This window comes from Myotis nattereri (genome assembly GCF_964212035.1).
Source record: "Myotis nattereri genome assembly, chromosome: 12".
NCBI lineage: Eukaryota > Metazoa > Chordata > Mammalia > Chiroptera > Vespertilionidae > Myotis > Myotis nattereri.
The window spans coordinates 46,957,092-46,983,388 of NC_138087.1; the positions used below are offsets into that span (position 1 = coordinate 46,957,092).

At 40.3% G+C, this 26,297-nt stretch overlaps 1 protein-coding gene across 9 annotated transcripts in view; it reads left to right on the forward strand.

The window, feature by feature from the left end:
* The window catches only part of TLE4 (TLE family member 4, transcriptional corepressor), a gene marked incomplete at its 5' end in the record, with an annotated part of 149,451 nt that overhangs the window by 109,478 nt on the left and 13,676 nt on the right, over window positions 1–26,297 (forward strand). For all 9 annotated transcript variants that reach the window (XM_081103239.1, XM_081103245.1, XM_081103238.1 and 6 more), the window contains 6 exons: window positions 17,798–17,917; window positions 18,912–18,965; window positions 19,461–19,613; window positions 20,826–20,958; window positions 21,316–21,509; window positions 22,005–22,081. In XM_081103239.1, coding sequence (XP_080959365.1) covers window positions 17,798–17,917; window positions 18,912–18,965; window positions 19,461–19,613; window positions 20,826–20,958; window positions 21,316–21,509; window positions 22,005–22,081 — 731 coding nt within the window. The remainder of the gene's footprint in view (window positions 1–17,797; window positions 17,918–18,911; window positions 18,966–19,460; window positions 19,614–20,825; window positions 20,959–21,315; window positions 21,510–22,004; window positions 22,082–26,297) is intronic.

The window sequence follows — 26,297 nt, forward strand, 5'->3', positions numbered from 1 at the left end:
CAAGGGGCTACATGTCTTCTCTGGTCTCTCCCAGCTAACTATGAGAACTTCCTTGCCTTGTTTGGTAGAGCCTATTGGTAGCTGCGACCTTCACACTGAGCCCCACTGCTTGCTGGTCTTCACATTCCGGGATTCTTACTATCCCTGCACACTGTGTTCAAAGGAGAGTGCGAAGTGCACGCGGTGCCATCCGATAGTGCTCCATAGACCTGCTGTCTGAACTTCTTGTTTTATAGCTTGGCCCCCTCCTTTTTTTTCTGAGTCTAAAGCTAAACCCACTATCCAATGCATAATTAGCATTCTCCTTCAGGCTACATAGTTCTTGTGGCTATTTGCCTTGGGTTTCCCCCATTCCTTCATCACACAGCAATGGTAGATTTATAATCATCCTGCTAACTATGATTAAATGTCTCAGTTCTTTTGCTTTATGTGGCGTTCTTGGCCACTTAATTACGCCACATTAAATGGTATGTTGTTGCTGTCAGTGCAGTTGGGTTGCATTGTGGATAGCATCTTTGGGTATTTTGAAAAATGTTCCTGTCATACAATTTGAGCTGGTAAATAGAAATGCTGAGCATGCATAAATGCGCTTAAGAAATTATTTCTTTATTACTGTTTAGTTGAACTGATGGTGACACTAAACATCAAGGCTTTGATGTTTTATACGGCATTCTTCCCCACTAATTAACTTCATTAGCACAGTTAATTACTGGGAAAAAATACTGTATAAAACATCAAAGTCTCGATGTTTAATCACAGCTTAAAAAAGAAGTTTTATACTCTTCGATTGCCACATACATTCCAATTACCCGAAGGAAGGTCAAAATTTCTGTTTTCACTCTTCTGGCCTTCAAAGCGTTTCCTGATTCTTTTCTGGTTGACCAGTAGTTACTGGAGCCTGACAAAATGTAGACAAGCTGACAATGGCATCTGCAGGGCGAAATACCTTCCCACCAGCCTAACTGAGACTCGGTTTTTGCAAAGGCAGGGAAGACCTCTCCTCTAATGTGCTAATGGGTTGGAGGGTGCAACTCAAGAAGTTGTGGCATTTTTTTTTTCTTGTAGCCACTGTTTATATGATTAGTTTAGAGCCTCTTCATTTTTCTATATGTTAACACATACTGCCCTTCTGAGCCACTTCTCTTATGTCTGATAGGCATGTTTCCCTAGTGAACTCAGACTGCAAAGCTGAGAAAACATACTTTAAAGGGATAGGGTTGCTTACTGGAATTTTTAAATGACCAGTAGTCAAGCAACAAGAACTCCTCAAGTATTTCCCTGTGGTGTGTGTTAGATCAGTTTTTATAGTTTTATTTTTTTAATCAAGTGGGGTTTACAGTAGCAATAATGTAATTCAGATAAGCAATTATTGTAATTGACCTTGGCAGTGAGTATCCTTGGCTTTTACCACAGTTTGCTTAATACCTGAGGAGGGCCAATTATCTCATAATGCCCACTTTATTGAGGTTATTGTTTTAATTGTGGCAATCAAAATACATCACTTTGTCAGCATTGTAGGGTCACACATAGGAACACCACATTCAGGCAATTCAGAGAGCATATAAAGAGCATCATGCCTCATTTTGTGACATGGTTGTGATTGAATTGTTCTCTCTCCCAACTCCAAACTTTGATTTTGAAATATGTTATTTCTTACTAGTTAAATGTAGTTCATCATGACGAGAACAACCACAGAGATGAAGTCACTACCACTGAGCTAACTGTGTGCCCTCTGAAAGGGCTGGAGGTGTGGTGGGTGCTAATGGGTTGGTGGGTCTCGTTGATGAGGCCTCATACCTGACAGCAGTCACAGTGCCTGCTGATTCTCAGTATGCCTAAGACCAGAGGCTCTCAGCCTCTGAATCACCTGGGGGCTTCCAAAGAGTCAGGCTGGGCCCAGGCTGGCCTATTTTTGTTTCAGGGTTTGTTTGTTTTTTTAAGCTCCATAGGTAATTCTGACAAGCAGCCAGGGTTGAATTTTGTTTGAAACCTGCCGGTTTGTCTTATCCCTCCCAGCTCATGACCTTGTCCATTGTCCCACAAGACAGGACACCTTTTGGGCTTTGCTGCTCTGTACGTTTCTCCTTCCTTCATTTCCTCAAAAACAGCTTCCTCACATGCCTGAAACTCCACAGTCCGGGTGTGGGCCCTGCAGTGTTTACTTCCCCATCCCAAGCAGTTCCTGGGCCTGTGTCTCCCATGGGAAGTCTCAGTGGATAACACGCACTTCTGAAACCTGAGAGCACCGTTTCTTATTAATGTCTCCCTGTGCTTTTATAATTCAGTTTTCTGTTGATCATAGAAATGTGTCTTCCTTTCCTTTTTTCCAAGTTTCTTTGAGTAAGGATCAGCATTTATGCTTCAGCATCTGTCTCAAATACCTGGTCTACCACTCTGTGGAAATGCAATTCAGGTTTATTAGGTCAGCAGTTCTAACCCTCCCAGTTGTGTTTCTCCCTTCTGTAATAAACTCAGAGGATGTGGGTCCCATGAGCCACTTGAGGTTGGGAGCATTCTTGTGGGCTACCTAAGACTCTTGCTCTTTCTTTTTCCAGTAAGAGCCTATATCAGATTGCAGATGCATGAAGATGACATCAGTATGTTGACACACTTGATCCCATTCTAATTATACACATGCATATATACTTACACCCATGCATACTTATGTGCACACACATACCCAATATTTGTATGAGTCAGTGGGTTACACCTCTGTATGTCTCTCAATCCATCTTCTTCCCTTCTCCAGTACCTTTTCTAGTCCGAGACACCAGCATCTCCCCAGACGCTGCTTCCCTCCAAAGCTCTGTTACCTTGCAGGCCCACTCATACCCACGCTGACAGCACTTGGAAAGCAGGGACACCAAAAGTGATGACAGCTCAGCTTGGATGAGTTGATTGGGAATTTTACTATTTTATTTTTAACATACCTATAAGGTTTATAGTGTGTGCTTAATATTGGGCAACACAGTCTCTTCTGGTCTGAAGTGCTTTTAAAAGTATTACTCTGACTTCGGTCCTAGAACTTTCTGAAGATCTCCTGGGAGATTTTAATACACACACGTATGTCATCTCATTATTCCCCTTCGGTGGCACTTAGCATAAAACCCAGACTTCACCATGGCCTTCTGGGCCCTGTGCAGCCCCTCTCTCCTCCCCACATTGTCTCCTCATGCTCTCCCTCCATGGCCACACCTAGCCTTCTTGTCCCTCCAGTATCACCTTAAGTTTTCCCCTTCGGGGCCTATGCATGGGCCATTCCCTCTGTCTGCAGCATTCTTTTCCTGGCTATTCAAATGGTTGGCTCCAACATTTGTTTTCAGTGTTAGACTGAATGTTGTCTCTTTGAAGAGGCCACCGCTGACCACTTTGTTGTCTCAGTCTTAGCATTCTGTTTATCTCCGTTGTACCACATTGTCATTTGTACTTTTTTAAAATTAATTTTATTAATAATAATTTAATTGACTTTATTCGTGCATGACTTACTAGAACGAGTGCTCTATGAGGGCAGGGTCCTCCCACTCTCTTTAATTGTGTTCCCAGTCTCAGTGCTGTAGGGCCCAGCAGACTGCCCTGCACATAGTTGGGACTCCATTCAGCAGCTGATGGTATTCAGTTATTAAGAAGGGATACGTGCTGTGTTCCCTCACCCCATTAGTCCTGATGCCTCACTCACTTTAGAGTCATTTGCCAGGTTCCAGTGTCACTCTTAATTCAAGGTCATGCCAAAAGGTGGGTTTGACATGCATTCTACAGATAAGAAGAAAGAGCTGAACTTTGAAAGGAGGCACCAAGCAGAGAAGGCAGGTAGATGCCTGGACTGAAGAACATGCCATCTGAAATGTTTGAATCTGGACAGTCGGTTTTCCCCAGAATCCAAGGCTTGAGGAAGTGCCAATTGACCTCTTTCAAAGGAAGGCCAAGAGGAGACAGTCACAGCCTCACTGCTGCTCTCCAGGCCTCCTGCTGTGCCTGGATTGGGTTGAGTTGCTAGTAAAAGCTTGGCCTTTGACTGTTAGATCAGATTCCAGAAATAAGCATGAAAGGAAGAGTAGTGTGTCTGCCACTTCATGTAGTTATCTCATTTAGACTTTATGACAATTCAGTAGGATAAATATCCTTATCTCTATTTTACAGGTATGAAAATTGAGGCCTTGAGAGGTTAATGTTGCCAGTACACAGTTAATAAGTACTGGAGTTGAGATTTGAAACCGGAGTGCTCTTCACTCTGGAGCAGCAATTTTCAACTGGTGTGCCTCAAGAATTTGTGAAGCGTGCAGTATCTGACTATTGAGTCAGGGGCACTGATCTCTTTTCCCTTAGATTATCAAATTAAAAAATGGTAAGAGCCAGCACAACAATAGGTGTACGGTATGAGTGAATCAAAATTACGCCCCCCCCCCTTTTTTTGTCATATCAGCAAAGACTATTTTTTGGTGTGCTGCAGAATTTTAGTAATTTATGTGTGCCATGAGATGAAAAAGGTTGAAAATCGCTGCTAGAGCCAGTAATTATTATTCCATTCCATCCCCTTCCCTCTAGACCCCACAGTGCTGTGACACTGGTGCCTTATTCACTTGGTGTCCGCAGTGTCTAGCAAAGAGTAGCCATTCAGCTACACTACAGTATTCGACTGGCGTCACAACATGAGCCTTTGCTTGCAGAGCCTATTATTCTTCAGATAGAGGAGTAAAGCCTCATTTTTCCATTTACTAAATAATATTGAAAGTACTAGAGCAGTGGTTGGCAAGCCGCGGCTCGCAAGCCACATGCGGCTCTTTGGCCCCTTGAGTGTGGCTCTTCCACAAAATACCACGTGCGGGTGTGCACGTACAGTGCGATTGAAACTTCGTGGCCCATGCGCAGAAGTCGGTTTTCAGCCTGGGCGAGTCTATTTTGAAGAAGTGGCGTTAGAAGAAGTGGGGGTACGTTTGTGAAGTCGATCCCTCAGATTGAGGACGTTTTTTAGCAAAGGCCAGCTTAGGAGTACCCTAATTAAGTTGATAACAATGTACCTACCTATATAGTTTAAGTTTAAAAAATTTGGCTCTCTAAAGAAATTTCAGTCGTTGTACTGTTGATATTTGGCTCTGTTGACTAATGAGTTTGCCGACCACTGTACTAGAGAGCCACCTGCTTTCAGTGGTCTGGCTGGCTTTGTCAAGGCTGCTAATGGCCTTTCTGACCCACTCTCTATTCCCCGTAGAAGGAAGGCCATGGGTACCTGTCCTAGCAAACTTTGTCAATGGCTCACAGGTCTGCGACCTGACATTTTTATTAATCCTATGCTCATGGATGCTTTTTTGTTTATACTAGGTTGTGGAATCTTCTGCATCTAAGGTGCCTGTTCCCTGGATGCTTATAAATCAAAAGGTTAGCATAATAGTAGACTGTTGGTTGACAGCAGAGGGCTGTCCTGTAATGGGATGTGTGTGTGCGCACATGTGAAGAGACTGACGTGCCCAAAAATCATACCTACACTTGTAGTTATTTTTATCTTTAGTCATTCGTTCAGCAAATACTTACTAGAATGTACTTATGCTACAAAGTGCAGGATGTCCTTCCAGCCATATTTCCTATTAAATAGCAAAGGCATTCCACTGAGCTGATGTTCTTCCTTTTTAATAAAATAGTGATTGATCGAATGGTATTCGCCTCGTTTCCCAGTGTGGTGAGTGAGAGTATTTTCTTCTAGTCCATTTTCAGCATGCTGCTATTACCGCACCATTTAGCTCGATGCCAAATTGCAGTTGGCTCCATTCAGTTCTGTTTACCCGAGTAGCACTATAATGATTAAATGTCACTGGGTACACTGAGTATACAAAAGTAATTAACCTAAAAGGACATGTTAGAATAAGGGTCAACAACCTCTTTAGCCCATAGTGCAACTGGCAGGACTAAGTATTGACAGAGGTATTGCTGGCAGGTGGGGGCTGGCTAAGGGGGAGGGAGATGGAGGAGGGAAAGGTCAGAGGAGTAGGAGCTGCAGAGCAGCACTCACACTTGCTTGGGATGGCAATAGACAGAGCTCTGGGACATTTTGCATAGTGACCTATGATTATTTGAGGGGAGCAGGGAGATTTGACCTTGACCTGATTTCCCTTTCAGCAGCTCAGCCGTGGCTGGACCGGAGTCATTGTGGCACATGTTTGATGAATTGACCTGTTCTTCCAATGTTTGTTCATTTTGTTCAAATACTCGCAACTTTAGGTCTAAGTTGTCAAATGAAAGCTGCGACTTGAAATCATTTCTTTGGAATGATTTTAAATTATGTCTCTAAGTAGCTGTGTCTCATTTGTTTTCATTCCTCCGTATACTGAAGTCATTGTTAAACTGACATTAATGCTTTATATACAAAAAATTCACATAGAGTTCTAGAAGATGTTCTATGATTTAAAAATAGACAATGTAAAGCTCTTTAAAAAACAAAACAAAAAGTATTATATTGTCTACCCTATATTTGGCTTTCTCTTTCATCACCTGTATGGTGGTGATTTACTATCCAGAAAAAAAAGGAAGTACTGAGGATTTTTTTCTTTTTACTGCATACCTCCTTGAGGGATAGACATTTCCAGGAATTCTCCAGGGATCCCCATTCTCCAAATAAGCAGCCACAGAAAAACTGCTGGTGCTGTACTCTTCACGTGGTGGTCAGTTAAGCAGGATTCATTTAAATCCTACCTTTTCAGTAGCCAGACTTGAGTGAGATTTGTTTCTCCCTGGTCATAAACACACATGATGAAAGATGAGGACAAGGACTAACCAGTTGAAAAGTGTCTCCCTTATGCTGAAGATTTATCTCCTTTTGAATAAAGAAAAATTGGAGGCCTTGATACAGTTATGCAACAACACATATTGCATGCCTACCCAGAGGTCAAGCCTGTGCTAACCTTGGGGGAAGGGGCCTGTGTGTTTGATTAGAGGAGCAAACAGGGAAAAGGCTCCACTCTTGACCTTCTTCTCTACATGGTACCATTCTGATCTTTGTTTCACTTTTATTTTTTGTATTACCTCTTGATATCAGCACAATCCTGAAAATTGTTTTACTGCTATATCACTTTCAAAATTACCACTTTTGAAGGCTGTCTCCTTCCTTTCGTGTGCCTACATACATGCCCCTGCATATACCACACACACACACACACACACACACACACACACACAGCTGTTGTTCTGACTCTGGCAATCATATTGAGTGCTAAGAATACAAAGAAGTAAGATACAATAGTGCATGCCTGTTAGGAATGCCTAATCTCTAATCTCAACATAATGAAAATAATGTGGGCACAAGGAAGGCATACGCATAAGCATTGGTGCATGAGCAAGTCAAGTGCTGTTCTCATTTGTCCAGCAACTGTTCATTGAGGCATTAAAGCAAGTACTGGATTTTCATGTGATGAAACCAGGCATAGACTTTGCCTTCCAGGAACTTCTAATCAAAGTAATAGTTGTGATACAAATGCTAGGAAATTTTAAAAGGGGGCTTTGATAGAGATTTTCAGGAGGAATCTTGGATAGCATCATTCACCAGATCTTTCTAAGAAGGTGGCATTTAAAGCTAAGATATAAAAGGTGGAAAGAGGTTAGTCACTCAGAGTCTGGGGAAAAGAGTTCTTGGCAGAAGCCTGTGCTGAAAGGTGAAAGAGATGGGGTGTCAGCACTCCAAGGAAAAGAGGCTTTCAACTGAGATTGGAGGAAAGAGGCAGCAGCCACATCGGGCCTGTACTTCTATAAAGCACTAGATGCTTCTATTAATAGGTGTTGATTCCTATTCAAGAAATTTTAGACCTGTGCCATCTAGTATGGTAGCCACAAGCCACATGTGGTTATTGAGCACCAGAAATATATGGCTAGTCCAAATTGAGATGTGCTAAAGTGTGCACCAGATTTTAAAGACCTAGTACTAAAAAAGAATGCAAAATATCTCATTAATAATTTAGATATTGATTACCTGTTGACATGGCGTTTTTGGATACATTGGGCTAAATAAAATTCATTACAATTTTATATGTTTATTTTAATTTTTTAATATCTGGCTACTAGAAAAATTTAAAATACATATGTAGCTCATATTCTATTTCTGTCTGTCAGTTATGTTCTAAAACACAACTCATGTCAATACTTTAATGAAAGGCCTTAAAACCACATTGACTAAGTGATCACTAGAAACTATTTCACCCTTTGTGGTGGTACAAAGACCTGGAGTTTTTAAGGATTAGCAATCCTAAAACTGCTAGGCAGCCTACCTTTAAATTGATGTACTGTCATTTCCTTCTCTGTTCCTGTGGAATTACCCTCCAAGATTATAGAGTACATTTGCATACATAATACATAAGGATATATATGAGGCTCTGTAGAGTTAACACTCTTTGGAAGAAAAAAATATGTTTAGCCTTTCAGATAGATTAAAACAGTTTACTGGAAAAAAATAAGCAACATGAAAATACTTTCTTTTTCAATAAATGTTAATAGTTACTAAAATGAGGATTCTGGTCCATTAAGATACAGCTTGCCAAATCTTAAAGCTGAGTCACTTATTTTCTCTGAGCAGCTAGCTACCCTACTTTAACTTCTTTCAAAGCAGCTGTTAGAAAAAGTATGTACATATTTTGATTCAAGAACAGAGCACAGTAGAAGAATAAATCTAACACCAATCACCTTCTCAGAAAATTCAGGAAGGAAATTTTTGGGCTCCACCCCCCTTGTTTTTAGGGCAATCAAACTCCTATACTGATTTGTATTTGTCAGTGAGACTTAGTAACATCCTATCTAATAAAGAGGGAATATGTTAATTGACCCTCATGCCATCACAAAGATGGTGGCGCCCACAGCCAATAAGGAGGGAATATGCTAATTGACTGCCCTGCCCTCAAAGATGGCGGCACCCATAGCCACAAGATGGCGGCACCCAGTCCCCTCAGCCCCACTGGGGCTGCAGGCATGTGGCAAGGACGCGCCTGCCCCCAGGCGGGCCCGACCACTCCATGTGCCTGCCTCTGGAGATCCCCAGTCCCCTCAGTCCCCCAGCCACCCAGGGCTGGCCCGAGGCACAGGCAAACCTCAGATGGTGGCTGCCCAGCTGCCCAGGGCTGCCCGAGGCTTGTGCTGCCGGCAGTGGCAGCAGCAGATGTGTGATTGGGCATCGCCTTCCCCTGATCGCCGGGTTGCCTCCCGCCCCAGAGGGCTCCCGGACTGTGAGAGGGGGCAGGCTGGGCTGAGGGACATAACCCCCCCCCCCTTCAGTGCATGAATTTTCATTCACCGGGCCTCTAGTTGATTATAAGGCAATAGGTGAATAAATGATTTAGGATATATTTGATAGGTGCTAAACAGAAAAAAGTAATCTCAGAATAAGGTGGTGAGTCTTTATGATTAATTTACATACTGTGTCTGCATACAAGATTTGTAGAGGGAAGGGATTTCTTGGTGGAGTACAAGTGCACTTAGGAATGTTAGGTCTTGCAAACTTGGAGGAGGTCCATTGGATTGGAGAGCATGCAGTGGCCTTGGGTGATTAGACAGTTTACTTGTAAAAGATGTAAGTGACTTCTTTGCTACATTTATGTGCACTGGCTTTTTTTTTTTTACAGTCTGTGGGAGGCTGTTAATCCTCTGCCATCTCTAAACTCAGGAGTGAGATTACTTAACTAATTTAGCTTGTGCTTGGGCTCTCCTCCATCAGTGGTCAGGGAATGTACTTGTCTTCTCTCAGTTCCTCTAGTTCCTTCCTCATGTGAACCAGTTTGGACCACATGTAGCCAGTGGCTGTCAAGAGGAAACTAAGGCGCCTACACGAGATTTAAACCTATATCTTTGGTGTCAAAGCATCTTGTTCCAGCAGCTCAGCTCACCTGCTAAAGTAACAGTATTTAATGAAATTTTTGGGGTGGAGCCAACAGCTTTATTCCAGGAAGAGGAAATAACAGTCAAGAAACCCCAAGAGGACATTAAGTTAATGTTCTAATTTAAAATCAATTTTATTGATGCCTTATAAATTATTACGGCATTTTATCCTGACCAAGTAATATATAATGCTGAGTCCATGGCAACAAAACATGAGTGACTGAATACCGGAGTACTGTATATTGTACCACATGAAGGAAAAAACTATATCGGACTTCTGTATTCTAAGTACTTTCACCTCAGGGATCCTTATTGGAGGGCAAGGGTACTCAGTAAATACTGAGTGAATCCATAATTGGACTACGATTGTGTGGTGGGTTCCACATTAGCAGCAGCTCTTCGAGGTGCTGGGTGCTGTGCTTCACAGCATGCAGGCACTCCTGCATCCTTGCAGCAACCTTTCAAGGAAGTACTCTTATTATCCTCTTTTTACCCACCGGGGAAACAGAAGCTTGGAGAGATTCATTAACTTGTCTGTGGTCGTAGAACAAATGGTACAGCCTGGCTTTGAGCCCAGGGCTCTCTGACTCGAGTACCCATAGCATGACCATTGTAGCTACTGCCTCTCTGGTTTGATAGAATTTTGATTATCTGCGAAAGAAATTCATTGTAAACCAAGTGTGTCTTATCCGGTGAGAAGTTGGAAGACAAAGACAACAATGGAACATTTTAAAGAACATGTTGTTCATGAAATGTTATAAAAGGTGAAACCTTTATTAAGAACAGACTCATTACTTTATATAGAGATTATATTAAATCTTGTTTTAGCAAGGGCAGGTCTGCAGAAAGTCCCAGTCATTTTTGAAGATGAATTTTGATTTACATTAATTTGAAAAAAGTGAGTTCTGTGAGGGTTATATACAGATTGTGTTCTTAATGACTTCCTTAATTTTAAAAAGCTTTATTGTAATGAACAATAAACTGACACCATAGTCAAGTATTTCACCACTAACATGTGAGACATTTTAAACTAATTTACATTCAATTGCATGTGTTATCAGGCAGTAAGATATGTGCATTTTGACCAAATTTTTTTTTAAAGTTCTTATATTTACTTTTTCCCAGTTGAATATTATTTTTTTCATCTCTCCTAATTATTTTCTTATAAATGAGATAATAAACTTTAAAATGTTTTATCAGTTAAAAAGAGTTCTGTAAACAGGAACATGTAAACATTTTGTTTACATAAAATCTCAATCAGAAATGCACTGGGATGGGGTTTGGTGTACATAGGTTTATTCAGGATACTCTTTTCTTCAGGACTTGCTGAAACTATTTTGTAACTGAAATGCCTGAGGACTGGTGACCAGAGTTGATTCTGAATGACTGTGGTTGTGGGTTTCTGCTTAGGAGTGGGTTTAGTCCCTGCAGAGCTCCAGGAGTACATTGGCCTTTCTGAATTAAAGGAAGTCACCAATATTCATCTCTGCTCTAGGTATTGGTCTTTTGCAGAGGAAATGGTGATTGGGTACTTTGGTTATAGCATCAGTAAAGGGTCTACAAGGCTCAAGACCCTGTCCTCTCCATCCTACCCATCTCCACTGCCATAGACAGACTCCCCCTGAATTATTCCTGACCAAACTAATTCCTGTACAGAATGAACTACAGGTAGAGTAGATTTTTGTTGTGTCCCTGCCCTGTCATCATCCCCTTTATCTGTTTGAAAATGGATTTACCATTTGGTGCCAAGTAGATGGGGTATTTGAAGGCTGTAGCTGATGGTCACACAGATAGTAACGAAGGAGTTGAGAGTTCTTGATCCTGGTTGTCCAGTTGGCCTTTAGCATATTCTTTCTGGTTGGAATCTTGTAAGTGAGCAGGGAAGTCTGAGCGCTACACCTATGCAAAGGGAAAGCATAATCAGCTTGATGTGCATTTGAAATCAAATTAGAAAGTCCAATGTGGAGGTGGTATTTATAGTCCTGCCTGCAGTATTGAACCAAAAGCTTACTGTGATTGTTGAAAGGAGATGTTTTGGTTAATAGCAGCCCATTGGAACCCTGTCATTATGGACCATTTGTATATCTATGCTGAAGGGGTAGTGCTACACAAATACCTAGAATAGTCCTTATGTGAGGCTTAAAATAGAAGATCCACACCAGCTCTATAGTAAATAGAGTGCAGTCCACAGTAGTGCTGAGTTGCTATTGTAGAGGGCTCAGTTGTCTGCCTGGGACTGTGCCTTGTACCTTATGTGGATTCTTTCACTTAGTTCTCCAAGCAGTGCAGTTGAGGAAGTGGGTGGGGTGTTGTTGACCACAGACGGGTGAAACTGAGCAGCATCCAAGGCTACACACCTATTAAGTGGAAAACTCTAGACTCAAACCCAGGCAGTCTGACTCAGAGAGATGATCTTGCCTGCTAGTAAAGTCTGGGCTACCTGTTATTCAAATTAGCTAATTATAACAATACTACCTCTTCTAGGGGTAATAGTTTTTATAGAACTCTTTCTTATACAAGGCCATCTTTGATCCTGAGGTGGCAGAGGAATAAAGTGAAGGGGCGAGTCATTTCTTTAGATTGCTGGAGGTATCACTTTTTCCAGCTGACTTGTCAGTCTTACTAAGTCTAGGTTGGATTTCAAACTAGGATCTATAATTTTTCTCATTTTGAGATAAACATAATTTGTAATGTTACTTACAACTGTCTTTAAAGCTTATCTCTTACTAACAAAGCAATTAGAATTTTCCGTAGAATAAGGCTTATAAATTATTTTCCTTAGTTTCTCCTTGTTTATTTCCCTCTTCTTTTTCTCTCATTAAACCTCTATCGTGTTCTTTTTAATATTCCAATAGAAGTGTTCATTTTTTAAAAATACAGAGCTTTTTTAAAAGTTAATTCTAGATGATTGTTTTATTTTTCACAGCTTTTTACTAAATATTCACATTTAAGGTATTTTGCCTTCTTTAGATTGGCCACAGGCTTTCTGTTCATAACAAATTTGCTAGTATATTTATATGATCAAACTATAGTAAGAAAAGATTTATGTTTAATGTTTCTAGATGTATAGATTTTTACAGAATCATGATGCAGCTCCAGTAGTTTCTTATGTAGTAAGAAAGGGAAATAGCTCACCTAGGTAAGCTTTTAAAATCAGAATAAATAAATTAATGTAAGCATTTCTTGTAAAAGTGAGACGCTGTTTTATCAGCATTTATTTAATCCCTCCTGTTCACATGCCCAGCAAAGACCAAGGTGGTCTTCAGTGGCAGAATGGTGGATTTGTAAGATTCATGAGAGTCCATGCCAAGTCCAATTTGATTTCAGAGCAATCATGCTATTAAACATCACTTATTGCCCAGTGCCCATTGTTCAGCTTAACCTTTAAATGCTAGTGATAATTAACTACTTTATTGTTCTACCAGGAAACTCCAACATGTACCTCTGATCTACAGTAAAATTCACAAATAAAATACTGCTCTTTGTATATGTGTGCCAATAAATAAGCATAAAAATCTAAATAAGCATTATCATTTAGTATTAATTTTTAAGAAAGTACTTAATCATTATTTACAAATCAATGTGTCCTTTTGGATAGAATGGAAATAACTTTTAATAAAGTATATCAGAATCAAAATAATCAGATAGTTATTAATCATACACATGTACATTAATTTTTTTTAATATCAAATTAGTAAGATTAAGGTATTTAGACGTAGGTTATCACTTCTTGGTCTTTTGGCTAAAATCGATTGTAGAAGTAGTGAAGGAGTAAAGGTGAAGAGACAGACATTCCATAATGCCAGTTCCAAGGGGCATCACTACTCAGATCTTACTGTAGCGAATGGTTTCCCGTTGAAACTGTTCAGCCTAGAGGCCAATCTGAAGGAAAATGTATCATAGGAATTTGGGATTAAGATTTTAAGGAATGCAGAGGGGATGTTTTGTCATTTATGTTCAACAACATTTCTGGGCAGTTCTGTGCCGCTCCCTATGCCAGGTTCCCCTGCCCCCAGGATCCTACAGCTGGAGTGGGAAGTGGCCTTGCAAACAAATAGCCATAAATTGATTATCAGGGCTCTGTTCCTTGGGTGAACAAAATGTTAAGGGGACAGAGGAATGAGTAATTCTACCTACCAGTGTCTGAAGGAGCTTTGAAAAGTGATAGTAGAGCTGGTTCTTAAGAATGAGGAAATTTCAAAAGATGTTGAGGGAAAGGGCATTCTCGGGAGCCTGGCAAAAAGGCTACAGATGCAATATAAATACATGGAGAATGGGGGAACAATACTAGGGGTAAGCTCATAATGCTGAGAGATGCCAGGACCCTGCATCGAAGCAAGAAGTGAAGGCCTTTAGAAAAGAAACTTTACTCAGAAATTTGGATGGTGGGAAACCACTTGTTCCTTTTTTTAAGGATTCAGTTTGTTGAATATCTGGGAAGTATGAGTCTCAGAAATGTAGAGGATAGACTGGAGAGGGGAGGAACTAGATAAGGGGCTCTGGCATTAACTGTGGTAACTCACAAATGATGGTTGTGTGCATGATTTCAGTGGAGCAATGGTCATAAAAACCTGAGTTCATTGGTGTGAAAGCAAAGCAGAAGCATTGAACCAAGTCTTATATCTTGGGATGGAGGACTCAGTGGAGATATATGATTGTCAAGAAGCAATCCACTTTTAAAACCGTTTGGCTTCTAATGTTTTAGTCTTCCTCCTTACTAAATAATGCCTGCCGTCTTTTCTACCACTAAGCTTAAGGATGAACGTTTGATATGGATAATGACAGGTTTTGGTGCATGCATGAAGAGTATTCATAAAAAATCTTGAGAGGAATTGGTACAGGAAGGAAGAATTTAGAAATATCCAGCCCCTATCAGTGGGAACCCACTCACTGGTCATTCTGATGGTTCTCCTCCTCTAAACTCCCACCTTATATCCCTGCCTTTGGAGCTGGTGGTGGAGTTGTCATCACTACAGAAGACCTCTAGGGGGTGATATCTTGGTAGCTACACCAGCCTGGGTGAGGAAAAAGTTTATTGGTTTTCCTCTAACTACATGCATGAAAGTTTAGCCAGAAAGGAGAATATGGCATCATGGTACAATGGAAGTAAAACAGAATATAGAGCCCAAAGTTCTGCCTTCCATAGTTAGTTAAAATGTCCTTGGAGATTTTGTGTATCTTTATATGTGTTCAGTATTACTAGCAAACTAAGATAAAGGAAAAAAAGTACAGGAATTAATTTTATTATTTTTATTTATTTATTTGTTTGTTTGTTTGTTTGTTTAAAGTATTACAAATAGTAGTACACATGTCTCCTTTTCCCCCATTGACCTCCCTCCAACCTCCTCTACCCCCCTCCCCCACACATGCCCTTACACCTTGACACCCCCCCCCCCCCCGCCACGCCAGTGTCTGTGTCCATTGGTTATCCTTATATGCATGCATGCATACAAGTCCTTTGGTTGATCTCTTACGCCCCCCCTCCCCAACCCTTCCCTGCCTTCCTCTGTAGTTTGACAGTCTGTTCAGTGCTTCTTTGTCTCTGTATCTATTTCTGTTCATCAGTTTATGATGTTCATTATAGTCCATAAATGAGTGAGATCATGTGATATTTATCTTTCTCTGACTGGCTTATTTCGCTTAGCATAATGCTCTCCAGTTCCATCCATGTGGTGTTGCAAATGGTAAGAATTCCTTCTTTTTTACAGCATCGTAGTATTCCATTGTGTAGATGTACCACAATTTTCTAATCCACTCATCTGCTGTAGGGCAATTTAGGCCTGTTTCCAAATCTTAGCTATTGTAAATTGTGCTGCTATGAACATAGGGCTGCATATATCCTTTCTGATTGGTGTTTCTGTTTTCTTGAGATATATACCTAGAAGTGATATTACTGGGTCAAGTGGCAGTTCCATTTTTAATTTTTTGAGGAAACGCCATACTGTCTTCCATAGTGGCTTCACCAGTCTGCATTCCCACCAGCAGTGCAAGAGGGTTCCTTTTTCTCCGCATCCTCTCCAGCACTTGTCCTTTGTTGATTTGTTGATGACAGCCATTTTAACAGGTGTGAGATGGTACCTCATGGTTGTTTTGATTTGCATTTCTAGGATGATTAGTGACTTTGAACATGTTTTCATATGTCTCTTAGCCTTCTGTATGTCCTCTTTCAAAAAGTGTCTGTTTAGGTCCTTGCACATTTTTGATTGGATTGTTTATTTTCCTTTTGTTAAGTTCCCTATAAATTGTGGAGATTAAACCCTTATCAGAGATAACATTGCAAATATGTTCTCCCATGCAGTGGGCTTTCTTGTTTTGTTGATGGTTTCTTTTGCTGTGCAGAAGCTTTTTATTTTGATGTAGTCCCATTTGTTTATTTTCTCCTTACTTCCCATCGCCCTAGGAGTTGTGTCAGTAAAGATTTTGCTACAACAAATGTCTGCTATTTTGCTAAGGAGTTAATTTTATAGAAGACCTTCACTGAACAAATTTTCTGAACTGATTTGGGTGCCAGGCAAGGATATTCTTGTGGTGATTCTTTGTTCTTCCTAGAACTATTGTTCTTATCTTCAAGTATTCTTGCCCTTTAAATCAGCCCTTTGCGACCTCAGGTTGGGCTAATTTAGCACTTGGAGTCTTGCCCTGGTGCCTACTAAGGGACTGGCTTCTCAGGCGTTTTCAGTCCTCCCTCAGCTGGTTAGCCCTACACTCAGCCCTGAGCCTTCTCTTACACCTCACCTTTATGGAGAGCTTCCGTTTGATCTTTCTGAAACTGAGCCACTAGCCACTCAGTTCTTAAGGTTAGTTCCAGTTTTTATCAATGCTTTCTTCATCTATGGGTTTAAGCTCTCAAACCATGTAGATGTGCCCAGTAACCACTTGGCCTTAATGGCAGACAGACTCATTCATTTTCTGTGCTTCAGATCTTGTCTGTGGTATTTGTTTTCTGTGTATGGAACTCCTCAGGTTAAGAGCTCTTTGAAAGAGCAGAGATGACAGAGGTGACATGAGCTCATACAGATTGCCCCTGACCTTGATCCAGAAGGAGGGACCACCTTCCTCCACTCCCTGGGCCTAATGGGGTACCTGGGATTCCAGAGAGAAAAAAGAGTGGGGTTATACTAGCTCCAAGAGTCAGAAAGGAATAAAGTGTATTTTTGTAGGTGTAGGTTTTATTGTTTTGTTTTAATCTGTCACTGCATCTCCCAAGCCCTTAAGGTATGGGATGAAGCGAAATTCTGTAAATTGTGCACATGATCATCATATTAGGATGCTTAAATCCCCAAAGAGTACCTCTCCTCTTTTTCTCATTGAGGAACTACTAAATATCTCTCAAGTTGACCTCTAAATTATTCAGTTTCTTTGTAGAGCCTTAAAATACTGACTTCCCATTAACCAGCCAACTTCAAAAAAAGAAGCCTGCCTCTTCTTCCTTACTTTTTCTTTTGTATTTGCCTCCTTTCTCAGTTCTCTAAAGCTCCTTTAATAGTTTAATATTAGCAACTCATTTAGACAAAGCCATTCTCTGTCTTTGGAGTTTGCACTATTCCCTGCCTCCTTTTTATTCCTCTGTTCCCTCTGTCTCATCTCTGATTCTGTCTTGTTCTTTCCTTTTTTCCTGCTCCTCTTCTCTTTCTTCTTTTTCTCCTTGTTTTTCTCTCTATATCTGTTTTCTTTTTCACTTCACCCTCTCTCCTATTTCTTGGTTCCAGCTTTGCAAGTGTGTACTAATGAACAAAAAGGAGATAAAGTCTCAAAATGATAAAGGACTTGTATGCATGCATATAAGCAATACCCAATGGACACAGACACTAGTGGGGTGAGGGCACGAGCCGGGGGGATAAGGACACATATGTAATACCTTAATCAATAAAGAAAAAAAAATAAAATTAAAAAACAACAACACACTGTTAAATGGCTGATAGTCTCTCAACCTTGCTTCCCTTTCTGATTTCAGAGCTCTTCAGTATCTCCGTCAGCCAGTTTCCGAGGTGCTGAGAAGCACAGAAACTCCACAGACTACTCCTCTGATAGCAAAAAGCAGAAAACTGAAGAAAAGGAAATTGCAGCTCGTTATGTAGGTTCATTCACCTTTGCTTTGGGGGAGGCCAATTTACCTTGCTTTTTATCAGTAGCCATGTTATCCTTTAACTGTTACCAGCCAAAACTAGAATACAGGATAACAACATCCTAGGAAGGAGGAAAATTTATTGCAGTCAAAGTTTTGTCTTAACTGATTAGCCCGAAGTCCTGTAGTGCACACATGTATGTGATGGGAACAGAGTGCTTTATCTGGCAACTAATAGAAAACTCGGGTGTTCTATATTATTTCTATAGACCTATTTGTTTCCCTCCATATATTTCCAGGTGGCTGAATTTTTTGTGGTCAGCTAGAAATGTGAAAGAAAAATACAAAATCATAGGAAACCTGTTACAATGTTTAGATGACCTCCTGTGCTGAGGAGTACAGAAAGCCTATGGTCTGGGACTTGCAGAGACATCCAGTATGTCCCTGGCGTTGGTTGACACTCATTTTTCTTCAGTGACTGGTTCTTTAGGCCGCGTAGTAAAGGGAGCAAGCTGGATGGGATGGGGATGGAGGCAAGCAGTCCCCACTCTACTTCCTGTGATGATGCCTAGCAGGACTGCAGGCCTGAAGGGCAGACCGGGGGTGGGGTGGGGAGTGTAGGCTGAAAATGAGGATTTTCTTGTGAAAACTGCCAATTTTAAAATTATGGCTACTTATATCCGGATTTTAAAAAAACACTAACAGAACAAACACAGCACATCCATGTGTAGGCAGATTCAGTGTGGGTGTGCCAGTTTGCTGCTGATACTATAGGGTAACAAGGAAGCTATAAGCTTCAGTTTTTTCAACTGTAGAATGGAATCATCATATTACCTACCTCAGAGCTTCCAGCATGAGGATTAAAGGACATAGTACACTGTAGAGTGTTTAGCATCGTTTGGTACAGTTCATTTTTATAAGACATGACCAGTTAGTCTGGACTTCTGTGGTTTTTTTTTTGTGAACTGGGGAAGGAGATAAAACTTGTCACTTGTCAATACAGGACAGTGATGGTGAGAAGAGTGATGACAACTTGGTGGTTGACGTCTCCAATGAGGTATGTTTACGGCTCATCTAACTTCCTATTTTTACCTAGCTTTAACAATGACTAGTGTCCTAAAAATTGGTATCCACAATGTTTTCTTAATTTCTAAAAGGACCTGCTTTATAGTTACCTGGAAAATTTGTGTATTACTGACTTTCTATGGTACCGATCCTTGTTATTGTTATTATTTTCTATGATGTGCAAGTGTGTTTTGCTACCACCATAAATGCACACCAGACCTCTGAGTTAGCCTATAGATCTTATTGACAAGTGACTTGCCAATTTTTAGAGTTTGGATTTTTGTTTTAAATAAATACTAAAAATATGTAGTATTTTCTTTGACCTCGATACTGAATATTTTCTTCAGTGATTCGGTGACTCTTATCTATTCCAGAACATTTTGCGCTTCTAAGCTATTAAATACGTAAAGTTAGAAACGTCCACACGCACGTACTCAGCATTGTGAATGTTCCACGCTGCATTAATACCCGAGATGTTACTTTGTAGGATCCGTCTTCCCCTCGAGGGAGCCCAGCACATTCCCCCAGAGAGAATGGCCTGGACAAGACTCGCCTGCTCAAGAAAGATGCCCCCATCAGCCCAGCCTCAATTGCATCCTCCAGCAGTACTCCTTCCTCCAAATCCAAAGAACTTAGCCTTGTAAGCAGTTCACCATCTTTCTCAGTATTGCTGTTTCAGGATGGTTGGGTTTGACCTTTTTTTTTCTTTTCACATTTTTCTATAGGACATTTATTTCCAAATGTATGTATATGTTCAGCATTCCAGTTTAATTGACAAGCGTTTTTGGAACAGATGGGTTTACCGACTTGTCAGTGATGGATGTTTGTCTTGTGAGTCTTTCTGCCAGGCGAGAGGGGGAGGTGGGGACATTGAGTAAAACATGTCTTAGTGAAGATGGAGAAATGCACGCTGGGGTCACAGAGATAGTTTTGTCACCTGTGGTTTATGGTAAATTTAGTTTTTGGCATGGATGTGATTTTGTTGCTAGTTTTGGTTGAATTACCACGCTATATATGACTGCAATAATTTTCCTTTTCTATCTAAAAAATATTCTCTCATTTAAAAAAATCCACCTTGACTCACACTACAAATCAGAAATGCAAATGTAACTGCTCGCAAGTCAGGATGATCTCCTCATAACCCCTTCTGTGGCTATGCAGTTAATTTTGTTTTTTGTGGCGCCCTCCTTTTTCCTCACCTGTTATTTCCTTGTAACATAACATTAACAACAACAACAAAAATGCAAATTTAGTTTTGAAGTAACCTTTTGAAATCACTGCTAAAAGAAAGAAAATTCATCAGTTTTTCTGCAAATTAATGGAGTATGTCTGACCGAGAGCTAGATTAATTTTTTTGTTTGTTTGTTTCTCGGGCCTTTTTGCCTTTTCGTAATGGCAACTCCTCTGTGCTGATCTGTATGATGATTCAGGCTTGGATCTTTTCTAATGGGATCTGTTAACCAGGAAGTCCCAGTGACTTAAACTGTCCACCAGGAGCCCAACTCACACCATTCAATATTAAAGCCACCAGCAAGTGGCGGTCATAGAACGCATGACCTGTCCGCCTCCATAGGACACTCACCGGTTTTCTGGAAGTGGTCTACTTTACTCTAGTAAATTCAGCTTCCTTGTATGTTCTCCTGAACATTGGTTTTATGGTCTTGGGGGACTCTTTTTAGCTTTCTTTAATTAATGAAAATAGAGGCCCAAACTGAAGAACCTTTTCCTGTTTTTCTTTTTTCTTTACCTTTTAAAATGTAAAACATCATTGTTTTTAAACACCATTGTTTTTAAACATTATTCTTAAAACTGTGTTCTCATTGCCAGTGTATCTTATTGCATCTCTTGTTAGAATGAAAAATCTACTACTCCTGTTTCAAAGTCCAATACCCCTACTCCACGAACCGATGCACCCACCCCAGGCAGTAATTCCACTCCTGGATTGAGGCCTGTACCTGGAAAACCGCCAGGTGTCGACCCCTTGGGTTAGTAAAAAAAAAAAAAGCTTTCTCCATATTTATATGTTGCTTGTTTTTTACAGAAATTAAAGCAGTTTAAAGAGTACAGTTCTTTAAGAGTATTAATAACCAGCATTTATTGGCTGTTTGACTAAGTTGTTTAACCCGACCAGGCATGATGTACCTACTATGTCTGGCACATAGTAGATGTTTAGTAAAATAGAGTGAATGAACGAACTCTGATGAAGGCCTGAATGATTTTTGAGAATATAAAAATAAGCTTATTTGAATCACTGATCCTATTTTTAATGTATATAAGAATGTCTTCATTATTGTTACCTGTGTTCTTTGTTTTTCTCTTTCCTCCTCTATCCTTGCCTGTAGCTTCAAGCCTAAGGACCCCAATGGCAGTTCCTTGTCCATATCCAACCCCGTTTGGGATCGTGCCCCATGCTGGGATGAATGGGGAGTTGACCAGCCCTGGAGCCGCCTATGCAGGGCTGCACAACATCTCCCCGCAGATGAGTGCTGCTGCTGCCGCCGCCGCCGCAGCCGCTGCCTATGGGAGATCACCAGTGGTACGTCTGTGGGTTTTTTACAAAATAAACATTTCAGAGCACAGAGGATTGTTCATGCATGTTCTTTTAATGCGGTCTGTATAATTTGAGTTATTTATAGTGTGTATTTATAAATTAAACTATATGTAATTATATCATGAGATCCATTTTCTCTTGTGAGGGAATTTCTTTTTTTTAATTTATATTCCATTTAAAATGTTTATAAATGTATCAAAGAACAGCAAGTAGTTTAATAATTTTGTGAGTGCTTCCTTTCCTTCATAAGCATGAATAATTAGCAGTATATTTTTAAGTATATGCCACTCCCAATTATGTTACCTTGAAATCATACACATCCCATCATTTCATCAATAAATAGATAATTCCATGTATGTTTCTAAAATGTTATTTTTAAAGAATCTGTTCTCTCAGGTTTTAGAAAAGATATTAAGATGAAATGAGTAAATGTAACTGTCTGTTTTTATTATTTTTCTTGCAAAAAAAAAAAAAATGTAGGTTGGATTTGATCCACACCATCACATGCGTGTGCCAGCAATACCTCCAAACCTGACAGGCATTCCAGGAGGAAAACCGTGAGTATCTCTGTCCCCCACCTCACCATGCGCCAGGCCCTGGGCTCTGCAGGCCCTTTAAACTTTGGGCACTGCTAGACAGTGTAGGGCAGTTCCCGTGGCTTGCATTTTTTTCTGTGCAAAGTATTTTCCATTTTCTCTTAGCATAGGAAAGAGGTAATGAGGTGGGGTTTGTGTTTTCAATTTAAAATCTTGAGCTGCTAATATGAAAATGCAAATTGCTGAGGCATCTCCAGCAATCAGGTTTTCTCTACGTCTGTTTCTGTTTTTGAGGCAGTTCTTTTGTTGCCTTAAAAAAAAAGTCTCATATGTAAACCTGGATGCTCAAAATTTGAGCATGTTGGGAAAAGACATGCCAGACTTTAACGGCTGAAAAGAAAGAAGTGTGGTTTTATGCTCGATTGTGTTTCCAGAAAAGGTGGCTTGCTCTGTTGTCAGCTGGCTTCTTGTCTTGGGAGCTGGGTATTTGGAGTCCATGTATTCACAGCCCCCTTGAGTCATGAATGCAAAACCTGTACACATCATTGTTCCAGCCTCTTCTTGAACATTCCGATCTTGCCATATCTCATTCCACATCCTTCATTTCAATCCAGTGTAACTTTCAGTTAATATAACCGTAGACCGGTCTCTCTGCTATTTGGCTTCATCTTCCCAGATACAAAGCATTTACTATGAAATAACACTGGCTTTTCCTTTAAAATCCCAGCTCGCTTCCTTTCTCCTTCCTCTCTTTGGGAAGTATCCCCTCAGGCCCTCCCTACCTTATTAGTCACATGTGTTTTCTGTCCTCATTGCTCTTTCCCCTGGTATCCTGTCTGTCACCTATACACACCATATAAATGCTGCTTCCCCAATCACTGCTGCTTTCTCACCTGCCCTCTGCTTTCATAACTTGGCCCTTAGTAGCAGCTGAATCCCCTTCGCACAGAGTCTTCCCTACTGGCTTGCCTACCTTGGGACATTTGCTCTCTCTAGTTCTTCATGCACATCCAGGTCTTCTGTGGCCTATTGTCTCACTTCGGGTCTATACTAAGATGTCACTTTGAGTATTCAGCCCTAACAACCTTATCTAAAATAGCATCCTCCTTGCCTTTTCTCCCCATCCTTCTTTTCTGTTCCTTGCCTTTTTCATACTTGCCTATAGCCATTATCTGTCTCTCCCTACTTGAATGTAAGTTCCATGATAACAGAGCAGAAGAGCTCTTGGCTGTTCAGAATGGTACCTGGTTCATAGTTGTTGATCACAATTTATACCTATTGGATGGATGGATGGATGGATGGAAGAAAATATGTGCCAATCTCTCCCTTTTCTGACCTCCCATTGCTTAGTTATTTACTAAGTATACACTCAGGGACTGGTCACATTTTTGTTTCCTATGTGTTCTCTTTCTCTCCCCAAGTTGCCTGCCCCTCAGTGTTAATCATTCCTGACCGTAATCCTTTTCTTCACTTTCCACTGATACATCAAACTCTTGGTTCTTCCTTCTGTAATTTATTGCTTTACAGACGCTTTTCTGTTGGATCAGACACGTGCTGGCTCTGTAGTCAAGTTGCTCAGTAAATATTTGACTGATTAATAAGGGAGGCAAGACAAATTAGACTTCAAGTTCCTTGAGAGTTGAAGGTATAATCAATTATCATAAAATTCTGTGTACTTATGTGTGTTCTGGAAATAGTTGTTTATTGACAAGTCTTGTTGATCAAGAACTCTGATGTATTTGAAGGTGAAAAGTTTGGTCTATTGCAAGCAGTGACTAAATAACAAGGTCAAAGGATTAATCAAATAATTCAAATACCTATCAGTTCTATATGAAGCTATGGGGATGGAAGGGTCCCTTAGGGAAGAGGTATTATCCCATGTTCAGGTGCTGCAGTCACTGCTTAAACAGCAGTTGCACCCACAGCTATAGTAAAACCACCAGAGTAGATGAGGTGGTGCTTCTCTCAGCTGCTGCCCAGAGACTCCCTTCCTTCCTCCAGTCTTGACTCCCAGTATTATAGACATTGTGAAAGCCTTTTAGAAGGGTTGATGGGTTGGAGGATGGTTGAGAAATTTTGTTCCTGGGAATGTTAAGAGTCACAACTAATGTAATTGGCAGATGACACCAGGAATCCCAAAGAGAATGTGGGATGGTCCTCAGAGTATGGGCTCTGGAGTGAGGCAGATGCAAGTTCGATTCTGACTCTGCCAATTGACAACTGTGAAGAGAGTGACTTCATTCAGTTTCTTAACTTTGTGAGCTTCAGTTGGCTTATCTGTAAACTAGGGCTTGCATCACCAAACAAGGAGGATGTGAGGATGAAATAAGACAGTATGTTACATGTTTAGTACCATGTTTGATACACAGTAGCTATTCACTCAACTGCAGTATTATTTTCTGTTTAACTTTGCCCCAGGGTTTTACCAGTTTTTCAACCTCATATTGTAGGGTGCAGAAATGGCCAAAGAAGTTTAGATTGAGTACATTAAACTCCGCATTCCTGTTATTGCTGTGTCTTTCTATAATGGCATCAAGGCGTAAATTCACATTCATTTACACATATAGAGATAATATACTTTTATTATAGATGTTTACAGAAGAAATGATTATAATGATTATGTGACTCTTCAGATTATAAGATACAAAATTGTGAAACTTTGTGTTGTGCATACTTTTCAACAGAAAAACTATATTTTGTGCTAGAACATCTGTATATATAAAAGGCTAATATGCTCTAAGTGTCCATCCAGGTAATGACATCATGTAGCAATGCCCGGCTTCCTCTCCCTAGCGATTAGCCTCCTTGCAGTTTCTTCAGCCCAGGAACCCAACTTGCTTTATAGCCAGGTGGAAACATTTTACTCTTTAACCAAATGTCTGTGAAGTGTTTCCCGTGCCTCATCTCATTTGATCCTTACAGAAGTCCTGGAATAGGTAGATAGGAGACTTGGTGGAATCCTATTTTCTTTTCATTAGCTGGAAAATGGAGATATAGAAAGCTTAGAAATGTGACCCTACTAAAAAGAAGTAAGAAATGGTGGAACTTGAAAATGACTTCAGGTTTTCTCACTGCACAGAGTATAGTCAAACACTGCTGCAATTAAATATTTTACCCTTTGTTCTCCCTGTGTGATCTACAATAATCTGCTTCATGTTGATATTTACTGCTGTGTTGCTGACAATTACCTGAAAGAGAAGTTGGGTGCTTCACTGGGCTGGAAGAAGTTTAGCTAAATCAGAAAGCAGGTCTAATTAAGCAAGTTTATCTATATATATAAAAGGCTAAGGTGACTCGCGCTTGCAAGATACATTTAAAGCTCTCGCTGGCACCAATCACACACACGTGTGTTTCAGTCTGTCATTGTCGATTGTAAATTTGGTTGACACTTCTATTATAGAGAAAGGGCAAATAGCGCTGTTAAAATATTCTTCTAATTAATTTCCTTTCAATGTGCATGGATCTGTGCACCAGGACACTAGTAAAACAGAATAAATCACCTAAGGTCTCCCCCACCCCACACATACACACACACACACACACACAGACACACACAGAGTAACTGCCTTTCCCCAGAAAGACTTTAAAAGTTGAGCATCTCTGTCCTAATTAGTTTTACAAAATGAATTGCTAGGTATTATAAAAAATTATAATTAAATGCATGTTCTAAACTAATGAATAAAATAGCATTTATTTGATAATTCACATTGGGTGCTCTCGTCTCTTCTGGTGAATTAGCAAGGGTTCCACTCAGTATGTAATTGGAATGACAACATAGTTTAATTTCAACATAAGCCAAAATGGACTTTCTCTCTCAACTCTGCTTAAATGAGGCTTCTATAAATAGTGTGAAACTATTCAATTAAAACCATGGTACTAATTGTATTATAGGCTATGGCATGTGAATTCAGCCATAACAAAGACCTCAGGTTTATGGGGTTTAGGCTGCTCACAATTCAGAAGTCTTTTCATGCTGGGGTTTTTTTTTTTTTGGGGGGGGGGTTCATTTTCTGAATAAAGCAAGATTTTTCAAAATAGGAACAATGCTTGAAACATGGTAAATCCTCAAGTATTTGTTGACTGGCTAACCTACTAGTAAGTTCATGTGCTACTTATAGAACCTACTTTTCTATCATACTTTATAAAGTATAACAGCCAGACCTTTAATTGTGAATTCAAGGTCTAGTTCAGTCTTGAAACATTGAAAAATTGGAGAGGGTGTTGCAAAGTATGAGAA